We start from the raw sequence: 20,364 nt of genomic DNA, 5'->3' as shown, positions 1-20,364 counted from the left end.
AAAACATCTCCATATGACATGGAAAGACAAATTAATCCAGCGCCCCTACATCACTATCCAGATTGTATACATTGCAAACACATTTGCCAGTCAGGAAATACGCACTCATTAACTCAAACACCCTCATTACGAATGCACATATCATGCCAGAGGGCAGGGGGACGATATTGTCAAGGCATATGTGAAAGAGGTCATTGCACTGTAAATATAAACTCGTTGATATATATATTCTCCACTTTTGTCGCTTATTCATGTGTTCTGTAGTTATTTGCTGTATGTGATCTGGTAGCCTGGTAGCCTGATCTGACGGCCTGACATTTTTTTTTCACGTTCCCGGTGCTCTTTTCTGCCATTTATTCCCATTTGTTGTGGCTAAAAGCTGCGTTCAGGACAGGAAGAATGTCTGGTTGTATTTTAGGTCTGCTATGCTGCTACAGATCTGCTAAAGCTAACCATTGTTCTTTCATAGTGAAGCACGCCACTGCTCTTGATATAAGATGCAATGACCGTTGGGGGCCATTGATGCCGCCCATATTATTTTCGTTTCCCGTGGAGGGTAGGGGTCTTTGCTGGAGAGAACCGTTATCCGCGGTAGCGATGAAATACTATACAATTTAGTGGCAAAAAATCAGGATCATTCTCAAAATAATTAAGTAACTAAGGTTTTATGTATTCATCAGAGGTTACATCACTTACAACACCCATAGAAACCTCATAAAGTTCACGAAATCTTCATAGTCTTCAACATCACGAAAAATTCCGTGAAAAACTATCAGTTTGCCAATCCTCCTCTGTTGAATCTAGGTGAGTAAAGAAGTAGATGCTGTGCCATGCGCCATATTTGTCACCTTTGTGATCGTGCAATTTATTTATAAGAACCGCTCACATATTACATCAGGCATTCTTGTCTGTTTTTTAAACCCTTTCTCCAACGCCCCAGTAAAGACCCCTCCCCTCCATGGGTAACGGAGTTTATGAGCTGGCCCATACAGCTGACATGCTACACTTCGTACTGACCGCTACACATGCAAACTGATCACATAATCACCTTATATGGCCCACAGTGTCTGCTTAAACTTACGTTTATCTGTGGCTTTCAATTTTGGGTGGTCACAAATACGAACGCTAAACGTACTCAGGTGCTGCCAAAACCACTGGAAAGATATGTATCCGAATTTGGTACGTAAAATGCAGCACTTTCTGGTACGAAGTTTGATCGGGCTTCTGTACTCGCTATTTTTTAGTGCATTCGTAACTTACCTCGTTATTTTGAAAAGAGAAAAGTGCCCCTGACTCGGGTCATAATTCGGCTCTCAAAAGTGTTGGGGTCAGAGTCTATTCAAATCGCGTACAGGCGGTCGAGCAACACACTGGAGATTTCCGAATGCACGCAAGTCGAGTAATTTGAAAGTTGGAGAACGTGCGCACGTCCCTAGCCGATAGAAAAGCAAACACGACTCCCGTGTTTAACTTATGCGCATTTGGATCCCTCCAGCCTCATTCGCTCCACCTGTTTTGCCAGTGTGAGAGAACCCAGGCTGTTCGAAAATCGTGACGTTGACAAGGTAAGTGTCATCACACAGGCACGTCACCTCTGACGTACTCTATAACGGTGCATCTGCGATGAATGACGCATGGGCCCCTGGTGGCCAAAATGCCTAACTCGGGTTTGAAATCTTCTCGCCAGGGGCCCGATGGAAGGCGATGACAAACGAGCAGAAACAGCCGTTCTACGAGGAGCAGTCGCGGCTGAGCAAGCAGCACATGGAGGAGCACCCCGAGTACCGGTACCGACCGCGGCCCAAACGCACCTGCATTGTCGACGGCAAGAAGCTCCGCATCTCCGAGTACAAGGCGCTGATGCGGCGGCGTCGGCAGGAGATGCGGAGCCTCTGGTGTCGCGACGGTCTGGCCGACCTGCCGGGCCTGCTCAGCCCGGCGCTGGCCGAGCCGGCCGCCGCCACCGCCCGCTCGCCGCAGCCCAGCCCGGCCACGTCACGTGACTCAGCCTCACCGTACTCGCCGCCAGCGGTGCCGACCGGCGCCGAGCCGGCCGCCACGGCCGTCTAGGCGGCGGCCTCCGGCGGCCGGCCGACGGAGAAGTTTGGCGGCCGGGCGGTGTCCACTGTCGCGCTGCCGTCAGCTGTGCGGGGGGAAGGACGCGTCCCCACCGGCAGCCCCATCTGACGCGGCGCGTGGAGGCGCGCGGAACGGGCGTGGCAGCGACGTCTTACGCCCAGCCAGGTGTCGCCCCGGTTAGGACCGTGTTTCGACGTACAGTCCCTTCCTTGGCCACTCAGCATGTGGAGCGGTAGCTTGTTCTTTTAGGACGGAAACGGCTAAGTTTGACACAGGGACCATGTGTTTCCCTTGAAGAGTGTAATCAGCGGAGTTTTCCAGTCTTCACGGGTGATTGCAATGTTTTGCAGGCGGTCGGGCCTGCTTCTGGAGCTCCCCAGTCGAACTCCTTGATGTACATAGCACATATCCAGGTATTTGCCCTGATGCTTTTTGTGGTGGCTAGAACGCCACTTTATTTATTTCACTTCTCGGACCCGATGTGAGCGTGTGTGTACGTGTGCGTGCGTGCGCGGATTCCCGTGTCCGCCACCTCTGCACCGAGCTGCGCGGCCTCAGTGAGCTGTGTCCACGCTCTGTGTGTTCGCGGTGCCGGCGACTGTGTCAGAGTGACGTCACGACAGCCAGCCCCGACATGTGGGCGCGCCGTCTGCTGCGGCGCGCCCGGCGAGACTCGCTGCCTCTCGGCGGCCGGCGGCTGGACGTGGGCGGCCGCGTGCCACTGCCGGCCGCGCGCCGCCAGCCGCGCCCGTCTGCACCGCCCGCCGCGCTCGGCGCCGGGCGCCACCTCTGCGCCAGGTCGGCCGCCCCTGCGCCAAGTCGTGCCCGCATCAGCCACTTCTCAGCGCTGAGTGACGGCGTTAGCTCGCGCCCCCTGAGCACTGGCACGGAGCATCACCTGGCGAATGTGGCATCATGGTCCTTTCCGTAATGTCGTCACTCAGCCGAACCTGCCCTGTCTCTGAGCTTGAGCCACGACCTATCCGCCGGCAGTGTTGATTTTCCCATTGTTGTGCCAAATGTTTAGGTGGACATCGCTAAATATATTGAAGAACGTATTTTTGTGACGGACGTAGTGTGTGACATGCCGTGAAGCATCTGGTTGTCGCTCATGAGTGAGCGGGAAAGGTTTTCGCTCGAAAAAGCTGCTGCATCCACGGCTTGCCAGAGTCGCGAACCCACCTGGTTCCGATTAACAGAGAACATTGGGATACGCCACTGCTCAAGAGAAGGGGAAACTCATGAATGGGTGCCGGCACATGAGCGAGATGAGAGGGACGTAAAGTGTCAGCAAACCCGCGCCTACTTGACCCACTGAAAATCACATAAACGCCATGTCTATCTACGTGTCAGTTGGCAACGCCTTGTACACAACATTGCGGACCACAGCAGGGTATATGATATATTTTAGTCACAAAATCACACCACGTGTTCTCTACAGACAGTCTAGAGAGCGCGCATCACTCACCAGGTACGCTACAGTTCACGTCATTTCTGTCGATGCCAGGGTGTCTAACACAGAAACCATCCAATGCGAATTGTACCAAAACGCGGCCACGCGTACGCAACACTACGGATAAAATTGTCTCGACAACATCAATGGTCCTTACATATGCACAAACATCTCAGTGAAAGTAAATAGCTGAGGAGAAAGAAAACCGGTCTAAGCGGTGCAGACAATTCGGAACCCAGGTCAGTACGTGTGCATGGCCCTCTTTATTAAAATGTTTTGATACACTTATATGGCTAAGAACTAGGCGATATAAACAGCAACTTTACATATGGTTTTGCAGAGACGCAGCAGAACAAAATGTTGAGACTTGCAGCATCGAAATGATTAAAGACCATTTCAACTTAAAAACGTACAGCTTTACTCATGAGAGTATCAGCGACAACTAAGTACTTATCATTGTTGACGCTCCACGAAATCGACACAGCATACAGGTGAGCAATTGAAGGAGAAGGGACTAAACAAAATCTGGCAATTCGCCTTTGGATGCGCTGATACGAGTGGCGGGCACGAACGCAGCCAAGTGGTATCCCGAAGCAATCATTTATCAAGACGACTGCTTGAAACCTATCAAGAACTCTGACCACGAAATGTACGAACAACAGTAAAGAAGATGGTAAAGCTACAGACAACAGAGAGCCGCCTTTGGCCAGTCTGAAACACCGTACGGTGTTCCGCTGCACGCTAGCAATCGGCAGCAGCTGTGACCCCAGTCGCTGCCCAGCCCCACGGAGCGTGCCGCTGTCGGCCACAGCGGCGAAGCGAGATAACTAGGGCTCGAGCTGAGAGCTCACGGCCCTCGACCGACAGCCAAACGACGAGATCTGCTGACGAACCCTAAACTCTGAACTCGCTAACTCCCTTGACTCGTCCGACTCTGGCGGTGCAATGGGGTTCGCTGAGGGCTCAGCGTGCCCTCGCGGTGCGTGTGCGAGTGTGCGTGCGCGGGTACGTGCGTGCGCGTGCCGTGCAGGAGAGCTATTCTACACGAACGTGTCGAGTGCAGTGAAAGTCGAGCAATGACTACAACTAAGCTTCGAGCAGGCGGTTACTCACACCATTCTAGAAGCACCGAATGTTTATCCGATGACACATGCTATTGCTGACTACACCACTAGAACAAACAACGACCATGTGGTTCATACTCGTACACGCCATGGCGGACGAGTGCAGGAAAGGGAAATCAGTTGAGGTCCACCAGGGTGCACATGCTCAACGGGACCGTTAAGCGCATGGTAAGCTTATGTACATTTGTGTACACTGTACATTTACGAGATCTGGGCCAGCCCAGATTTCTTTTTCCAAAAGGCCAGAAGGGCTGCCGTATTTTTAAGACGCAAGGATTGCGTGGCGCAGGCGTAAGGTGCATTGAAAATGAAATGAGGTATGAGAACATATCTCATTTGCTTCAAAAAGGTTGGCCGTACTTTTAGTGAAGCAGGATACTTTTTCAAGTATCTGCTTGAAAAAACATGGGTACCGGGATAGGAAAGCGCCTGCCCCTTCATGCACTTTTCGATGAAATCTTACATTAACCGTGTAATAGGGTAGCCAAAAAATAACGTGAAAAATGGTGAACCAACAAAACTGCCCACACACACCTTTTCTTTTTACGTCGTGTTTATAATGGTACATTGTCTGCGACATGAAGTTTGTCTAAAGAAATGCTTAATGTCAGGATGACTTTGAGCCTAATAACATTACTAGCTAAGCAGCTTCCAAGATGCGTTACCACAATAAAGTTGCTTCGCTGTACGGAAAGCAACAGTTTTTTTTTGGGTCGCAATGTTTAAGCCTTGACGCATATGCCCCCAAGACAAATTCTTGATGTAAGGACGAGCAGCCTAAATAACGTTCTCGAAAGGGCTTGTCTTATTGTTCCTGAAGCCAGTTATTTCTGCGCCATTGTACAGTCGCGACACAGCCGGCAGGTTATTTTTGCGCCATTGTACAGTCGCGACATGGCCCATAAGTTGCCTGGACGGGGCTAGTGAAACATTCATTCCATGTGGCTGGACTGAGTCTCAACAGTCTGAGCTCGCCGGATGTCCAGTGTGGAGCGTTGACGGCATCCAGTATGTCTGCCGGACCTCAGGGGTTCATTTTTGTGTGCTGATATGCTGTACGCAAATCAATAAGATCAATTTGAGATAACGGTGAGAATGAAAGAACTATTCTGGCCATCGATCCAGGGTTGTTTGTTGTGTACGACATTGGGGAGCGGCTCGCTACATCGATTTCAGCAACGGTATAAAAACGCTTCCCCGATCAACGATGTAAGCTGGCAGAAAAATTGCGTGAAACTAGAACGGAACACTTGTTCGCAGAAACCAGGGCACACCTGCATTTGAAACGGTTTCTCGAAAATTTACGAACAAATAAGCTGAGCATGACATGGTGTAGGAGCGTGTAGACAGCCCAGTCACTAAAGTTTGGGCAAACAAAACTTTATCCATGTGACGAAGCGAGACAAAGAGAAGACAAACGTTTCCGCACGGTCATAATTTGTGATTTCGCTCGCGCGCGCCTCCGAAGCCATTTTAGATCCAAGGACGGCCGGGGCGGCTATCTTTATGATTAATGTGACGCAGGATTGTTGGGCATGCTTCAAACAATGCGAGCATATTTTACAGGTAACTTCTCATGACAGGTGGATCAAATATTTGCCAAAACAGGGGCGAAGGGGCACAATGTACGTGGTATATTGCGGCGTTCATTAAGGACCGCACTAATTGGATAGAAGCACCGCCATCCTCAGGGGTCGACAAAAAATCCTTGCGCTTTGTGAGACCTTTCTTCGTTCACTCTTTCAGGCCTTACGATCGCTGAATTTCTGATGGAGGGAGTCGTTGAAAAAAGTAAACAAAATATTAATGAGTGCCTGCTCGTTTTTGTAAGACGTTTACTTTGTTTATGCCAAAACTGGAGCCATCCAAAACGGACGCCATTGCAATAACGAATCCCTACCTATGTTCTACCTGCATGGGTTTACGATTACAGTTCATTAAAGGATGTGCGAACAAGAAATAGATTTGAGGATATAAATGCCGACGATATGAACTTCCATCACTTTCCGCGCTCAGCACAGAAATACGGTTTGTTCTGACTCAAGTATCACTTTTATTCAATGTCTATGATATGGGATCCAGAGCGCGTCGACAGATTGCAAAGCAGTTCAATTTGCTGATCGCCAAATAAGATATGTCATATTGCTGGAATATCAGCACAGCTGCAATCGCTGTTCAAGAATATAGCTTATTTCTGGGCTGTGGATATGTACATCTGTGAATGGGATGCTTCATCCTGATATGGAAATTATCATTCGGGTAGTTCTGCCATTCGCCCGATCTGATGGCACGGTCACGACACCGTGGATTACCAAACCACCGTCCACTTGCCAGTCTGACATACTGGACATGCGAAACATCTGCAGCGAATACGGGACAACATTAGCATGGCACAAGCCTGGCTATACAACGCAAGATGACCGCTCTGCCAAACCAGGAGTACACTTAAGTTTACCATACGGCACACATTCACGGCCTTTCTGGCAAAAGACTCTCACTACCTGCGAGGGAACGACGATCATAGGGACGGTTGCAAACGTTGGATGATATCGTCTACATGACTATAGACTAACAGCCTATTCTAACATAGGCTGGTGGCATGCATCTGATGAGAACGTATGGACCGTATGCCATGCGCTGCCAGATAAATGTTGTGACATTGCCATCATTACAAACACGAGCACGATTTGTTATTTTATCTTGTGTTCATGGTAATGACAAGCCCATGCTCGAAAACATGTACCGCAGCATCCCATACGATTTAAGCACGTTCGTCAAATATCGTCTTGATGTGCAACGGCAAGTGCATGACAGCATTGTTGCCCATAGGAACGCAGAGCACGTTGTCGCGAGCCCTGCTAGGGAACGTGACGGTAGCTACTTAAGCGTCCGGAGACCGCCGTGGAGCCGATATTAGAGCCAGCGTCTTCCACGCCAAAGTCCAAGTCAAATATCGTCTTACCCACTGGACCACCACGCTTCCCGCAAAACATTTTGTGCTGAGGGTTGGATGCATTGAGGTCAGTGCGATGTGTGGCGAATCTACTAGTAGTGGGCAACAGACAAATGCAGTCACGGAATTCCCGGTACATACAATTCCAAATTCGTTGAAGTACGATAAGCTCTTTCACGACCAAAACAATCGTAGTCGTGGTACATCTCGCAGAAATGGAATGCCCGAAGACGTGTGTAGCCAGTGTCACTACAATGTCGAAACATGAAAGCGGAAGATGCTATTGCAGTGTTGTAGACATGTCGTGAAAAACGTCGCATTATGGTGACACCGGAGTGGCCTAGCTGTATCCGCAGATGCTCTTGGCCGAGAGCCTCATGAGAGCAACCATGCCACCTGGACACCAAAAAGGTGCACGACTGGTAATGAAGGCGCAAATGTGTAACGGAAAGGCTAAACTACTTGCAAATTAACGTTGACGTTGGAGGGAATCGAGCAAGTGTCATGCTCTCAGCCATCCACTGAGTATGTCTTCTTGTCTAGAAATCAAACGAAAAAATGGAACCACATCCACACTACCGGAAGCCAATGTGTGGTGCCCACGCCTCTGATTCATAGCCGATGTCCAAAGCGGACACGATTTACCACCGCGCTCTGGTTTTTCAGCCCAGCGACACCTTCGAGCAGTCACTCAAGCCAACAAGAAAGACCCGCGTGAGAGGCAATCTTGGCAGGCGTGTCGCACAATGGTGTGCGCGACCTTCCTAGCGGCGGAAAGTTCCGGTCGCTCGATGGCTGCCCTGTCCCGGTGAATGAATTTCGCACACAGCGATGTCCGCAACAAGGCACGGCTGTCAGTTGTGAATGAACACAGATCAGTCCTAGATGCAGCATCCAACAAGGCTTCAACAGGCTTCATCCTCCACAAAATGTCTACAAAATGTAAACACTATAAAATGCCTGAGTCCACGGACTGCAGGCAATCGACGAGAGCTGGCGACGAGTTTGGTTTAACAGGAGTGGGACACGGCAGTATCCTTATACACACACACACAAACACACACATGCACACACACACACACACACGCCGCAGCTTCAAAGCTCATCACCAGCACGAATGCACCTCACATGCCTGCCACTACACTGCAGCAGAGTTACAGGTGTCCTGAAGCCCAAGCTCGCTGGCAGGGTGAACACAGAGTGCGGGGTACCGTACCGCTCTAGGTGCTACATCGGCCGATTCAAAACCGGTTAGGCAACAGCGAGCACATGATCCCGAGTCGGCATGAAATATTTCTTACCGAGCGAGCCGAAATTCCAACGCGAAACTGTAAATTTGAAAGGCAATGGCAAATGAAAATGGGTGTAGTGGGAATGGGGTTTTGCGAAGCATTTGGCTTCACATGTCGCTGGCAGCACCTGCGTGTGCAAATGCATATACATGCGCTGACATTGATCTAACCTAACAGCAACATAGTGCATTTGGGTAAAGCATTAGCGCCACCTACCAGCTGGTGCACGACTGTCGAAGACGTCGGCAAGCATTGTGGAAGTCCCTGTGTGGATGTTGCGGCCCACCGGCCTACTGGTGCTGACACCTATGAGAGGATCACAAACCTCAAGTATACAGTTCCGACGCCACGCGAAGCGCTGCAGCCGCGTGCTGCGCGTACCAGTTTGTGACCAACAACGTCCGATTCGACGGCGTAGCCCACATGCACAACTGCGCCCCAAGCTCTGACACTTGGGCGGGAGCATTTCACATTAGTGCAACGCCCATGATCCACATAAGCATGGCCTCGCATGCGGCAGTGCCAGCAGACTTGTGCCGCATGCCTCGTGCCAACCGCAGCAAGTACTCTCACAAGCCCACAGTCACAACCTTCGCGCCCAAACCTGCAAAATGCACGTAGTGACACCTATCAGACGTATCGATTTTTCATGTACATCGGGTTTCCGGGCCCTGTTTTCGGAGCAGTCAGCCGGCTCAAGCCAAATCAGTTTTCTCGCTCTCGCACATTTCCATTCGCCGACAGTAATTTCCTGGGCCACCCCAGACGACTGGACCAGTTAAACACCTACCAGAGCACACGCCTACGATCTCGCACATGATGGCTGACATGACAGAAGCCATCAACACCGAGCCAACACACCATGCTATCTCTGTCAGACCCGACACCGCCGCTGGCGGTCTGCCGCTGGGAGGAATCCTCCCCGCGCGCCGCCGCGCCGCCGCCTCCCCGCACTCGAGCTGCTCAGATCTGCGTCTCCGAGTTGGGCACGCGCTTCTCGAGCCAGCTGTTGCGCGAGGCAGCGGGCGGCGCAGCCCGCTCGTCGGACGGCGTGAGCGCGCCCGGCCGCAGCGGCAGCATGGCGCCGCTGGGCGCCACCGACGGACAGATGGAGCCGCGCGGCAGCAGCGAGCCGCGCCCGCCGCTCAGGGCCACGCTGCCGGAGCGCAGCATCTCCGCCATCTGACGGTCGCGCCTCTCCGCCTCGGCGTCCATGCGCGCCAGCTCGTCCTTGCAGAGGTGCTGCACGATCCCGGCGCCGTACGCGTCGCCCAGCACGTTGATGGAGGTGCGCATGCGGTCACTGGCGGAAGCGGGGGCAGTCAGCGGGGGTCACGGGCATACGAGCGGCGAGTCAAGGAGTCACCGTCCTTGGGGCTTAACCGCGCCCTCAGTAACTGAGACTGTATGGCGTCGCCCGTCCCTCACGCCGGAGAAAGAGCGGGCTCCGCGGAAAATCGCATTTCCTGCCTCTGGTTTCAGAGAAGCCCAACTTAGCCGCACCCTATCTATCGGCACTTCTGTGAGTTAAGAGAACCGGAACCGCCAAAGTTCGCAAAAGCTAGAAGCCTCATTTTGGCGTGCGCAGTGTGCGCTGCAATATCTCGCTACGGGCAAAATGCAACTTTCAGTAAAGCATATTTTTGGCTGGAAGCGTCAAGTGAAAACGATAAATTTTGTCGCCGACTTTTTCCATCAGGTCCGGGCAATTCACTGCCCTTGCTTACAGGAGCCAGTCGACGGTGAAGATGAGGGCGACATCGTGGGTGGGCAGGCCCAGCGCCTGCAGGATCAGTAGCATGGTGACCAGCGCCGCCGACGGGATGGAGGCCGCGCCGATGGACGCCAGCGTGGCCGTCAGACTGCGGACGTTACAAAGGTCATACTGTGAGTCAAGTGTCTGACCGCTGACGTCACAGAGGGTCAGACTGCGAGCCCGGCATCAGACTGCGGGCGTTAGTTGCTTCGGGGTGCGGACCAGGCGTCAGACGGCATGCGTTATGGAGGTGAGACTGTGGGACAGGGGTCACACCGTGACAATGTTAAGATTAGATCGCTGAAATGCGTAAATTGTACTTTGGACATACCGCGGTCAGACCGAGGTACATAGAGCTAACAACAGGGTATGCACGCGTCATAAGCCGTTGATAATCAGATGATAATAATTATAATTAGATATGATAATGTTAATCAGAAATGATAATCAAACTAGAAGTATGCGCATGGTGGACCACGTATATGGAAGCCAGACCCTGAAAAGACAGACACATCGGGCAAGGACATGCCAGGGTCAGATCAGATCATGATAAGGTCAGCTCTGGTGTTTGAAGAGAGAACATTGAGAGTATGTATAGAGGTCAGACTGGAACGTGCAGAGCTCAAACAAAGCACACGTAGTTGGGTTTCCACGTTTACGGACTGGGTAAATACAGGGCCACCCATGTAGGGTGGGAAAAAGACCTCACGGATACGAGCATGCGTGTGGAGTGTCGAGTAGATGCTCTAGAAAGAATGCAAAGGAACAGTTCACAAGTTTTTTTTGTCATGAATAGCCAAGGACGTAGCCAAGGACGTAGCCAAGAAATGGTCGAGGACGCCATACCTTCCCCCGAGTTAAGAAAGTTACACCAGACACTGGGCAATTTTGCAGAAGTTTGACCCAAATTCGATGGATTTGGTAGCATATTTGACATTTGCCACCTACCCTGAGAAACACCTCCGCCACGTAACCGTGAACAGCTGCCTTAAAACAACGGGTGAAGCCATGAAAAGGAAATATCGCATACAGCTATGAAGTATTCTTAGCTTCGTGCAGGATTAAGTGATGCGTTGGCAAATGGCACACGTCTGGGTACAGACGGATTATGTCTGATAAGCAGGACGACCCTGCTTACCTTTTCGTCGGAACATCGATTTCCGCGTTCCATCCAACGCGTTTTGGCGTGATGAGTTTAAATGTCACTTTCTCTTTGCCAAGGTAACACATTTTATACCGCAAAAGGCTTTGAAGGTCTTAGAAAATTGCGTTACTTATTCTAAGCTTATCTGACCTTCCAATTTTTGTGTTCGCAAGTCATTGGATGAGTTGTTTGTGCTTGGCAGCTCTTATATCCGCTCCATGCCATATAGGAGCTGCTTCGTATAATAGGTGTCGCTGTCATCAGGAATATATTTTAAATTATTTAGGCCAGATAGAGAGATAAAAAAAACGTGCCGGCAGTTTTGTGCGGTAGTCATTTCCGCCGAAAATGCGTTTTCATATTCTAAGACGGTATTCTGGACGGATAAACAACTACAACAGCAAGTATAAAAATCATATCCTTATCCTTCCATTTTCAACAGCAGATTTTCGTCTCCCTTTTGCCAACGCTCGGAGTTAACCGCGAGGCCCACGCCAAGCAGCATACGGAGACTGCAACGCAGCGCGTCGAGGTTTTTGTTGCTAAGATTTGCGAGCGTGCATGTTCACAACTACTCTCGTTTTTCTCGACAATCGATTCTGACTGAATGTTGAGCATTTTTTTCAGGCAAACATGGGTTGCCCATGTTATGTAAAGTTTGCACTATCTCGAACTACAATGGGTTCATACAAAAATACAGTGTGTTCAAGTGTTCCTCAATATTTTTGTAGAACCCAGATCACAATTCTAGCAATGCTTCTGAGTACTATCGGCTTTAAATGAAGTCCACTGAGCCATCGTGAAATGAACAGCGCCGGTGAGCTATTCCACGAAGTCGCTTATCACCTGCTTTATTCAGTTTAATGATGTCAATTTTCAAGCGGAATTTATGTCGCGGTAGACGATGGCTCCTGTTCCAGTTAGAGACAGGAAACTAATCGTAAAGCAAAGAAATCCGTGCTCCCCCCCCCCCCGCACTCCACTAACAAATGGGCCGTGTTCGTCAGGGAAGCCATTATAGCCATTATATAGGGAAGCCATTAATAGGAGCCATTAAAAAAATAGAGGATAGGGAAGATTGTCGTAGTTAATTTATCACTCTCGTTGATGATATATTCCGTTCTCATTTTCTTCCATCCCAGTACTTTCAAATTACCATAATTGCCCGAAAGCGCCCTATCCCATCAGCTCGAACGAAGCAAAAAACGAAGACGTGGTTGAACCACAACTATGGCCGCAGAAGCGGGATTTTTAAATTCTGGGTTTCAAAATAGTCTTTACATAAAGCACACTGTGACAGGAAGCGGCAGGTATCATATGCCTAATGGCGGCAGATATCATATGCCTGATGGCAACTGGTTCTGGGCCTTATATCTATGTGCTATCTTTTCGGAAGCGAAACGTTGTCCTAAATATTTAGGCATCCACCCGTGTCTTAATCTATGGCCTTATTTACGGACACACAGTGTTCGGTTGCTGCTCTGGAGCGGGTCTACTCCTCCGGATCTGGTGTGTGTCAGATCCCAGACCAGGTACATTTATGCCTTGTAGAAATTGATGCCGTCTCACGTATGTTAGCTAAATTTAATTTGTTGCAAGAACATAAACGTGCAATCCTGATGGGGAATACATGAATAAATGAAAGATAAAATTATTAACGCCGTATCCATGCACTACACCATAAACATGTCCAGCTTCAAGCCTAAAACAGAAAAAAAATTGGTTGTGTTCTGCCAGATTTCTGGCTGTTTGTGTCTCAGGATAAAATGGCCGAATGTGACACATTGAGCTCGGAAGGTAAAGCCACCTCCGAACATTCCAAGCTCCACTTATGGGCGGAAGTCCCGCTGGTAACATGTCTGCACCTGACAGTGATGAGGCCGCCGATGCTGAGGTTCATGTCGTTCTTCTGGGCGATGAAGATGGAGGCCACAGCCTCATACAGCGCAGTGCCGTCCATGTTGACTGTAGCGCCGACAGGCAGCACGAATCTGGAAGTCAGGCACGGCTGGTGATGTCAGAGATGGCCTGGGCTATTGAGCGGTAGCGCTAGCCCAGCAGTACAATACCAGAGCCACACAGCAAATTGGAAGCACTATGTCTAGCAATTAACGTAAATACTGGGAACCAGGAGTGTCACTTTTCAATCCGGTTGGCGGGGGGGGGGAGGGGAAGGGCTCAGCAGATGAACTTGACCTAATCCGCCCTCAAAACCTGATTTCTCTCCCCCCCCCCCCTCCCCCTGATATCTGTTACCTCTATTTGCGTTCTCGATGTCGAGTATAAATATATGTGTAAAGAATCGGCCTTTGTCTTAATCTGTACCTGTGCCCCCCTCCCCGGTTGTAAAGTCCAGCGTGCGACGGTCTTAAGAATGCCTTCATTGGGTAGTAGCAGAAAAGTAGCTACTAGCTAGCTACTAATAGTACTAGCTGGCTGCTAATACTAAGTAGCTACTAGTAGCACAAGAAGTAGCAGAAAGGTGAAACAAACTAATTGTATATGTGAAAAATCCCACTTCAACAATGGCGAGCTGTGCAGCAGGTGAATGTGATTAGCCACCTTTTACTTAAAAGCGGCCGCATATTGCAGAGCAGTTTTGTTGTCCCAATCCAAATGTGTTCATGAACGAAAAACCTGCTGTTGTTTGCAGAATGTCCTAATACATAAAGGAGTTGGAATGACAAAAACGTATGAGATACCTACACAATACTATGTGGCATAAAATTAGCACGAAACCAATACTGATATTAAAACTGGCTACTAATGATCTTCGAAAGGTTAAACAAGTTCACTGACCTTACATCGGCATGTGGTCTTTTGTCTACACGTGTTTAAGTTGAGGAGCACTTTAAATGCCAACCAGGTGTTTCACCATGTTTAACCTTATTTGACCCGAAGATCGTGACCCTCAAACTTTGACCTAAGTGAAGTTTGATCAGTTTGGTCTTTAACCTAAGTGAGTTCACGTACAGGCCACCATACCCTGTGAATTTGCTGTCTCTAGCTCCCTTAGTTTCATAGATCTCGGGGGGGGGGGGGGGGCGGATTTCTCGAGCAAAAGTTATCCAGCCGGCAACCCAGACGCGTGTTAAAAATCAACTAACATCCTACTCCATATCACTTGAGACTTGCTTCGCTCAGTCCAGTCCAATTTCCGGATCAATTTAAAATCCATGCGTTTATTTCTAATACATGTGAAGCTCTCCTTGACATTGTTGGTCAGCAGTATTTCGTTTCAAGTTTTTACCTTTGGTTCGAGTGGGATTCACCGCTTTTGAAAATTTCCAGTGAACAAGGACATTGCAGGTCAGCACTGTGCGGAATCCAGCGGGAACGGCTGCTGTTCACTAGGCGTCAGAGACGACTCGATCCTTCCGTAGCACTGGTCACACTCACAGAGTCCGGCCTGCTGCTGGCCTCCTGCCACTCACGTGGCGCGCCACACCCGACGTGAGCCCGGGTACGCTCCAGACCGGCCTCGCACTGTTCAGAGGCGGCGGAGCACCACCCGCTCCCTCACAGGTCTCCAGTTCTCGGCGCTCCCGCACGCGCCGGTCAGTCAGCGTGCGTCTGACCGTATTGACCCCTCCACCGACGGCCAACCCGCTCGGAGGGACGGCTCTCCAGAGCACGGACAGGTCATCTTGTAGCAGCGCATCCAGGCAGCTCTAGGGATGGCCGGCGCGATCCGCCATGGGTGATACTGCACTCTTCATAGCTTTGGATTCGTTCAGCAGAGCGCTTACAACAACGGAACTGGAGCGAACTCCCGACGTCACATTCAATAGCTCATCGCAAGTAAACACTACTTGACGTGAAATATATGCACCGGTCATGTGGGTTTTAACTTAGCACAGACTGCCGAGCCACTGGCGCCCTGATGGTCGGCAGTTCTCTAACCCAGGCCGGAACGTTACTGCGGCTTGAGCCTGAACGTAGTGGCTGCCATGGCTCCTCCGCCAGCTGCCACCGTTACCGGATCGCTGTGCAGAAGCCCCTTCGACCTTTCCGTTACCGTGGAGAGGCTCCGTGGGCGGGTCACGGACACTGCGGACGTCCTATAATCGATCAGCATCTGAACCGAGACTCCATCGATCATCTTCAGAGACCCCCTCCGATGCTGTTGACCTTGCTGATTGCCAACGGGCTTTTTGTAGTCCTCCTCGTCGCTATTCTAACAGAGTTCCTGTCACCTTCCTTCTGACAGTGCCAACATTTTCACAAGAAATGCGCTCTTCGAGCAGTTACCTCCGTGCGGAAATGGGGCTTTGCAAGCCTCACCAGCAGCAGCATTTCAGCGAGCTTCCCATTCATGTCTTCAATGAATTTTTCGAATAACCCATGCAGCTTGGTGGTGTTGTCACTGGAAGAGGTTGTTTTTGTCTGCGAGACCTCTTGCTCGTCGACGATTGCCGCCACATGCATTGTGTGTGTGTGTGTGTGTGTGTGTGTGTGTGTGTGTGTGTGTGTGTGTGTGTGTGTGTGTGTGTTGTGTGTGTGTGTGTGTGTGTGTGTGTGTGTGTGTGTGTGTGTGTGTGTGTGTGTGTGTGTGTGTGTGTGTGTGTGTGTGTGTGTGTGTGTGTGTGTGTGGTGTGTGTGTGTGTGTGTGGTGTGTGTGTGTGTGTGTGTGTGTGTGTGTGTGTGTGTGTGTGTGTGTGTGTGTGTGTGTGTGTGTGTGTGTGTGTGTGTGTGTGTGTGTGTGTGTGTGTGTGTGTGTGTGTGTGTGTGTGTGTGTGTGTGTGTGCGCGCCGGAGTCCTCGGCATGTTCTTCTGCCGAAACGCTGGCCAGTCTTCGACAGTGCCCGCAGCTTTCACCCTAGAACGTCAGCCTATCTCTGTTCATCTACCACCGTCCACAAAAGATGGAGTAGCGCACCGCCGTCGGCAAGAGATGGAGAAGCGCGACGCTGTCGGCAAGAGATGGAGTAGCACACCACTGTCGGCAAGGGGGGAGTAGCATACCACCGTCGGCAAGAGATGGAGTAGCATACCACCGTCGGCAGGAAGTGGAGTAGCGCACCGTCGTCGGTAAGAGATGGAGAAGCGCGACGCTATCGGCAAAAGGTGGAGTAGCACGCTGCCGCCGGCAAGAGGTGGAGAAGTAAAACGTCGTCGGCAAGTAGCATACTACCGTCGGCAAGAGATGGAGTGGCATACCACCATCGGCAACAGGTTGAGTACTACAGGGGCTCAAGTGCGGCCCCGCCAACTTCGGGGTAGGCTAATCTAACGCACGGCTCGATGATTTCCGCGACCTTTTGCAACGTCTCGCTCTGCTTCCACTCCACGATGGCATGAAGCACTTGGCTCTTCTGATGTGCTTGATGTCCTGGGCTCAAGCCTGATTTCGGTATGATTTTCCTCGACTGGCTCCTACCCAGCAGATCCGTGCTCCACCATTTCTGTGGTGTTTCGTGGCAGCGCCCGTTAATGGAACCTACCGCGGCAGCGGTCTATTACGCTTGCCGATAGTTTGTTATCACTCATCCAGCGCGCTGCCCTCAATATGCTGTAGACACGCTGTCACATTCCATATAATCCTAGCGTTTCCTTTAACGCGGCCGCATATAGCGCACTTCTCAGCAAGTCTCCGCTTCTCAGAACTCATGCCGGCGCCAGCCGGTCGGTTACCACTATGGCTCCGTTAGGCCACACCATCACCACGCGCGGAGTGGGCCCGTAGGCAGGCGGCGCGCTGAGCGAGGTTAACATGCGAAGCACTGCTTGATTAAAACATCTAAAATAACCACGGTGGCGACATCTACACCGGCAACGCGCACCGTTTTAGAGAGTGGACAGTTTGTTCATAGATCATATCGTTTGAAGAAAAGTAACCGAAACCCGAGGCACACACTTGATCAGCCTTAACCCTGGGCCTGCTTCGCAGTTATTCATAACGCCGACTGATGGAGGTGGGGCGATGCAGTTCCTCCGCCGTTTACAAACTTGGAAAGATAGAGCTTGGCAACAAATAAACAGAGGATTGTTCTTAACGAGATTTTGCGATTGGCAGGGCATTTCATGCTTCCATGTCTAACCTAGACCCCGTCATGCCAGGTCAAAGGTCAAATCTTGCAGACGATAAACCTTTTGTAGATCTAAAGGATCATGTGTATGAGACGGGCGTGTTATTTATCCAGTCCTGAGTACCATGAAGCACAGTTTTATGTGCCTTTACCATGTAAATGCTTTACGGCTCCGTTAATGTAACAGTGTCGGCCCGCCGGCGCGCGTTCCACGGCATTACCGGTGGGACGTGCGCCGGCGTTTCACGGCTCGCCGCCCGCGCCAGCCGCGGAACGTCGCGCGTTGTTTCTCAAAACCCGGCGCTGTTGCGAAATCAGTAATAAGGGGGACATGTTTTTGGTGTCAAAACACGCGCAATGGATGCCCAAGAGCTACCGGAAATTTGAGCACGATTTTGCGACATGCCGGAGAGGTATCTTCCAAAAAAGTTCAAAGGCTCGCGTTGACCCTTTTTCTTTGCAAACGATTGTCACAAAATGAAGGCAGAAATGGAGGACGGCAAATCAATTGCCCGAGCTGAATAACAGCATTGAAGTAATTGGGTAACGTTAAATGTCCGTCCTGCTGCTTAATTGGCAAGAGCGCCGGACTTAGGATCCACCCACGCGTGACGGGATGGGTTCGAGTCGGTCTAGGCAGTCGCTATTTGCCTTAGAGACAGATATGGTTTGTCAGGCTGGTGGCAGTGGCCGTCAGGTGACGTCAAAACGTAGGACGTCTAAAGGTCAAGTGACATCAAAACGTAGGACGTCTAAAGGTCAGATGACGTCAAAACGTAGGACGTTCTGAGCCGAGCATTGCGGCAAATTCAAATTTCGCCATCAAATTATTCCGTTGACCTGGAATAGCATAATCAGATGATAGGGGTCGGGGCTCATACAGCAGTATCAAAATGAAAGATAAAATATTATAAAATGAATGCATCCGGGACGTTCTCTTGACATTTAATGTCGCTTCCTGTGGCAATGTATGAAAAGTCAGGTGATGCTAACATGCTAGCATGCTATCTATCCCATGCCGTGCACGACACGCCGTTCCCAGTGATTCCGGTTCATTCACCTCGGCGTTCTGTCAGCACACATCGGTGGTGCGCGGTAACCAGACCTTAATTGGGTACCAGCGCGCGCACGGTACGTTTCTCTGGAAGCAGCTGGTCGTGGACATGCGGTCACTATGTCCTGCGAGACGCGCGAAATCGCACGGAACGCCGTCGTGGATCGGTGGATCGGTCGCATAAGCTGATCGAGGCCAGCGCAAGACCCGCACGGTTCGACACTGATCAGCTCGGAGCGAGGATTCTCCGGTCGGCCTGTCGCCAGAGGTCAGCATTACCTGGTGACGCGCTTGTCCAGGCCGTTGTTGACCTCGAGGCATTGGAAGGTGATGGGCAGGGCGGCTGAGCTGGAGGCCGTGCCGAGAGCCAGAGCCCACGCCTGTCGGCAACAGCGGCGCGCTGTCAGTTACCGCCCTCCTTCGGGCATGCCGTTGCCGTGCGCGGGCTCTGGGCCGTGCGTTACGGTTTCTGCGGATATGGCTGAGCAACAGCAGTCAGCCTCGTCGAATCAATCGTCAATGCGTATGTTCGGGATGTCAATTTGATTTTTTTCAATTTGAACACACTACATGGACGGGAGATACACGGGGCGGCTTTCAAGATAGTTTAATTGTACCCAATGCTGGCGAGGACAAGTTGCTTATCGAATCACATGGCCGAAATATCAGCCAAATTATTGCATCACTCTACTACAATCCTACCAATACCAGAGTAGTTTTTAAAATATGCGAAAGAGTCATATTTGCCACACGCAAATGAAAGCATGTAGCAATGCGACCGAAGCACGCGGGGTTTTATAAGCTATGACATTCAGTACAATAGAAAACATATCAAAAGGGAATGCAGATTTTCTCTTGCATTGGAGATACGCCAGCCAAGTTCAAGATGACCACTGTTGTCTACGCATGAGTTGGCATGCATCGAACACACATTGCTCTTAAGGCAACGTGAGTGCCGGCATGCGCGGTATGCAGGGTTTTCATCTTTTCGTCCTGACTGCCCACTCCTCGCAATGTCAGCCTTGGACGATAACAATCAGCCTTATTCGCCCCCCAAGTCGCTAAAAATTATTAAACCAGCAAGAAAACCTACACATTTAGAGGAAAGTCTGGCATTGCGTCCCGTTCCAACTTGTTTTTTTCCTGAGGCTACGTCGATGCTGGCGGCTAATGTCTCCAGAGCCAGGTGGCGAACGGACTACAGTCGCGAAAAACGAACACAAAGACATGATCATCAACAGTGGAACAAAACGAGAGCGTTCTGATTATCAGATCACTGCAGGGAGGCCGTGTCGACAGCCTCGTGACCTCAGTGAAGGCGGTGGTGGTGGGCATCTCAACAACCTCAGTCACGCAACAGTCGGTCAGGCAGGCAGATGAACACACCACGGCATCGTGTATACAATACATCTGCCGTGCATTAATGGCTGCGGGTGAAGTTTGTCAGGAGCAGCTCGCGGAGGCAATGAACACATCTGGT

General features: G+C 50.7%; 2 protein-coding genes across 2 annotated transcripts in view; one reads left to right on the top strand and one right to left on the bottom strand.

Moving 5' to 3' along the window:
• LOC119092363 (transcription factor SOX-5) overlaps window positions 1-4,420 on the top strand; it is a 92,805-nt gene extending 88,385 nt beyond the window's left edge. The window contains exons 8-9 of the mRNA XM_037215327.1: window positions 1,688-2,031; window positions 4,400-4,420. Of these exons, the coding sequence (XP_037071222.1) occupies window positions 1,688-2,031; window positions 4,400-4,420 (365 nt within the window). The remainder of the gene's footprint in view (window positions 1-1,687; window positions 2,032-4,399) is intronic.
• A 3,529-nt stretch (window positions 4,421-7,949) lies between these two features.
• The window catches only part of LOC119092362 (excitatory amino acid transporter 2), a 26,684-nt gene continuing 14,269 nt past the window's right edge, over window positions 7,950-20,364 (bottom strand). The window contains exons 7-11 of the mRNA XM_037215326.1: window positions 19,164-19,264; window positions 13,667-13,792; window positions 10,629-10,763; window positions 10,017-10,204; window positions 7,950-8,005 (exon numbers count right to left, since the gene is read on the bottom strand). Coding sequence (XP_037071221.1) covers window positions 7,950-8,005; window positions 10,017-10,204; window positions 10,629-10,763; window positions 13,667-13,792; window positions 19,164-19,264 — 606 coding nt within the window. The remainder of the gene's footprint in view (window positions 8,006-10,016; window positions 10,205-10,628; window positions 10,764-13,666; window positions 13,793-19,163; window positions 19,265-20,364) is intronic.

The sequence above is a fragment of the Pollicipes pollicipes genome, unplaced genomic scaffold (assembly GCF_011947565.3).
Source record: "Pollicipes pollicipes isolate AB1234 unplaced genomic scaffold, Ppol_2.1 Scaffold_3447;HRSCAF=4054_pilon_pilon_pilon, whole genome shotgun sequence".
Lineage (NCBI taxonomy): Eukaryota > Metazoa > Arthropoda > Thecostraca > Pollicipedomorpha > Pollicipedidae > Pollicipes > Pollicipes pollicipes.
The sequence above is the reverse complement of the archived record's forward strand: the minus strand, read 5'-3'. Positions and strand labels throughout refer to the sequence as shown.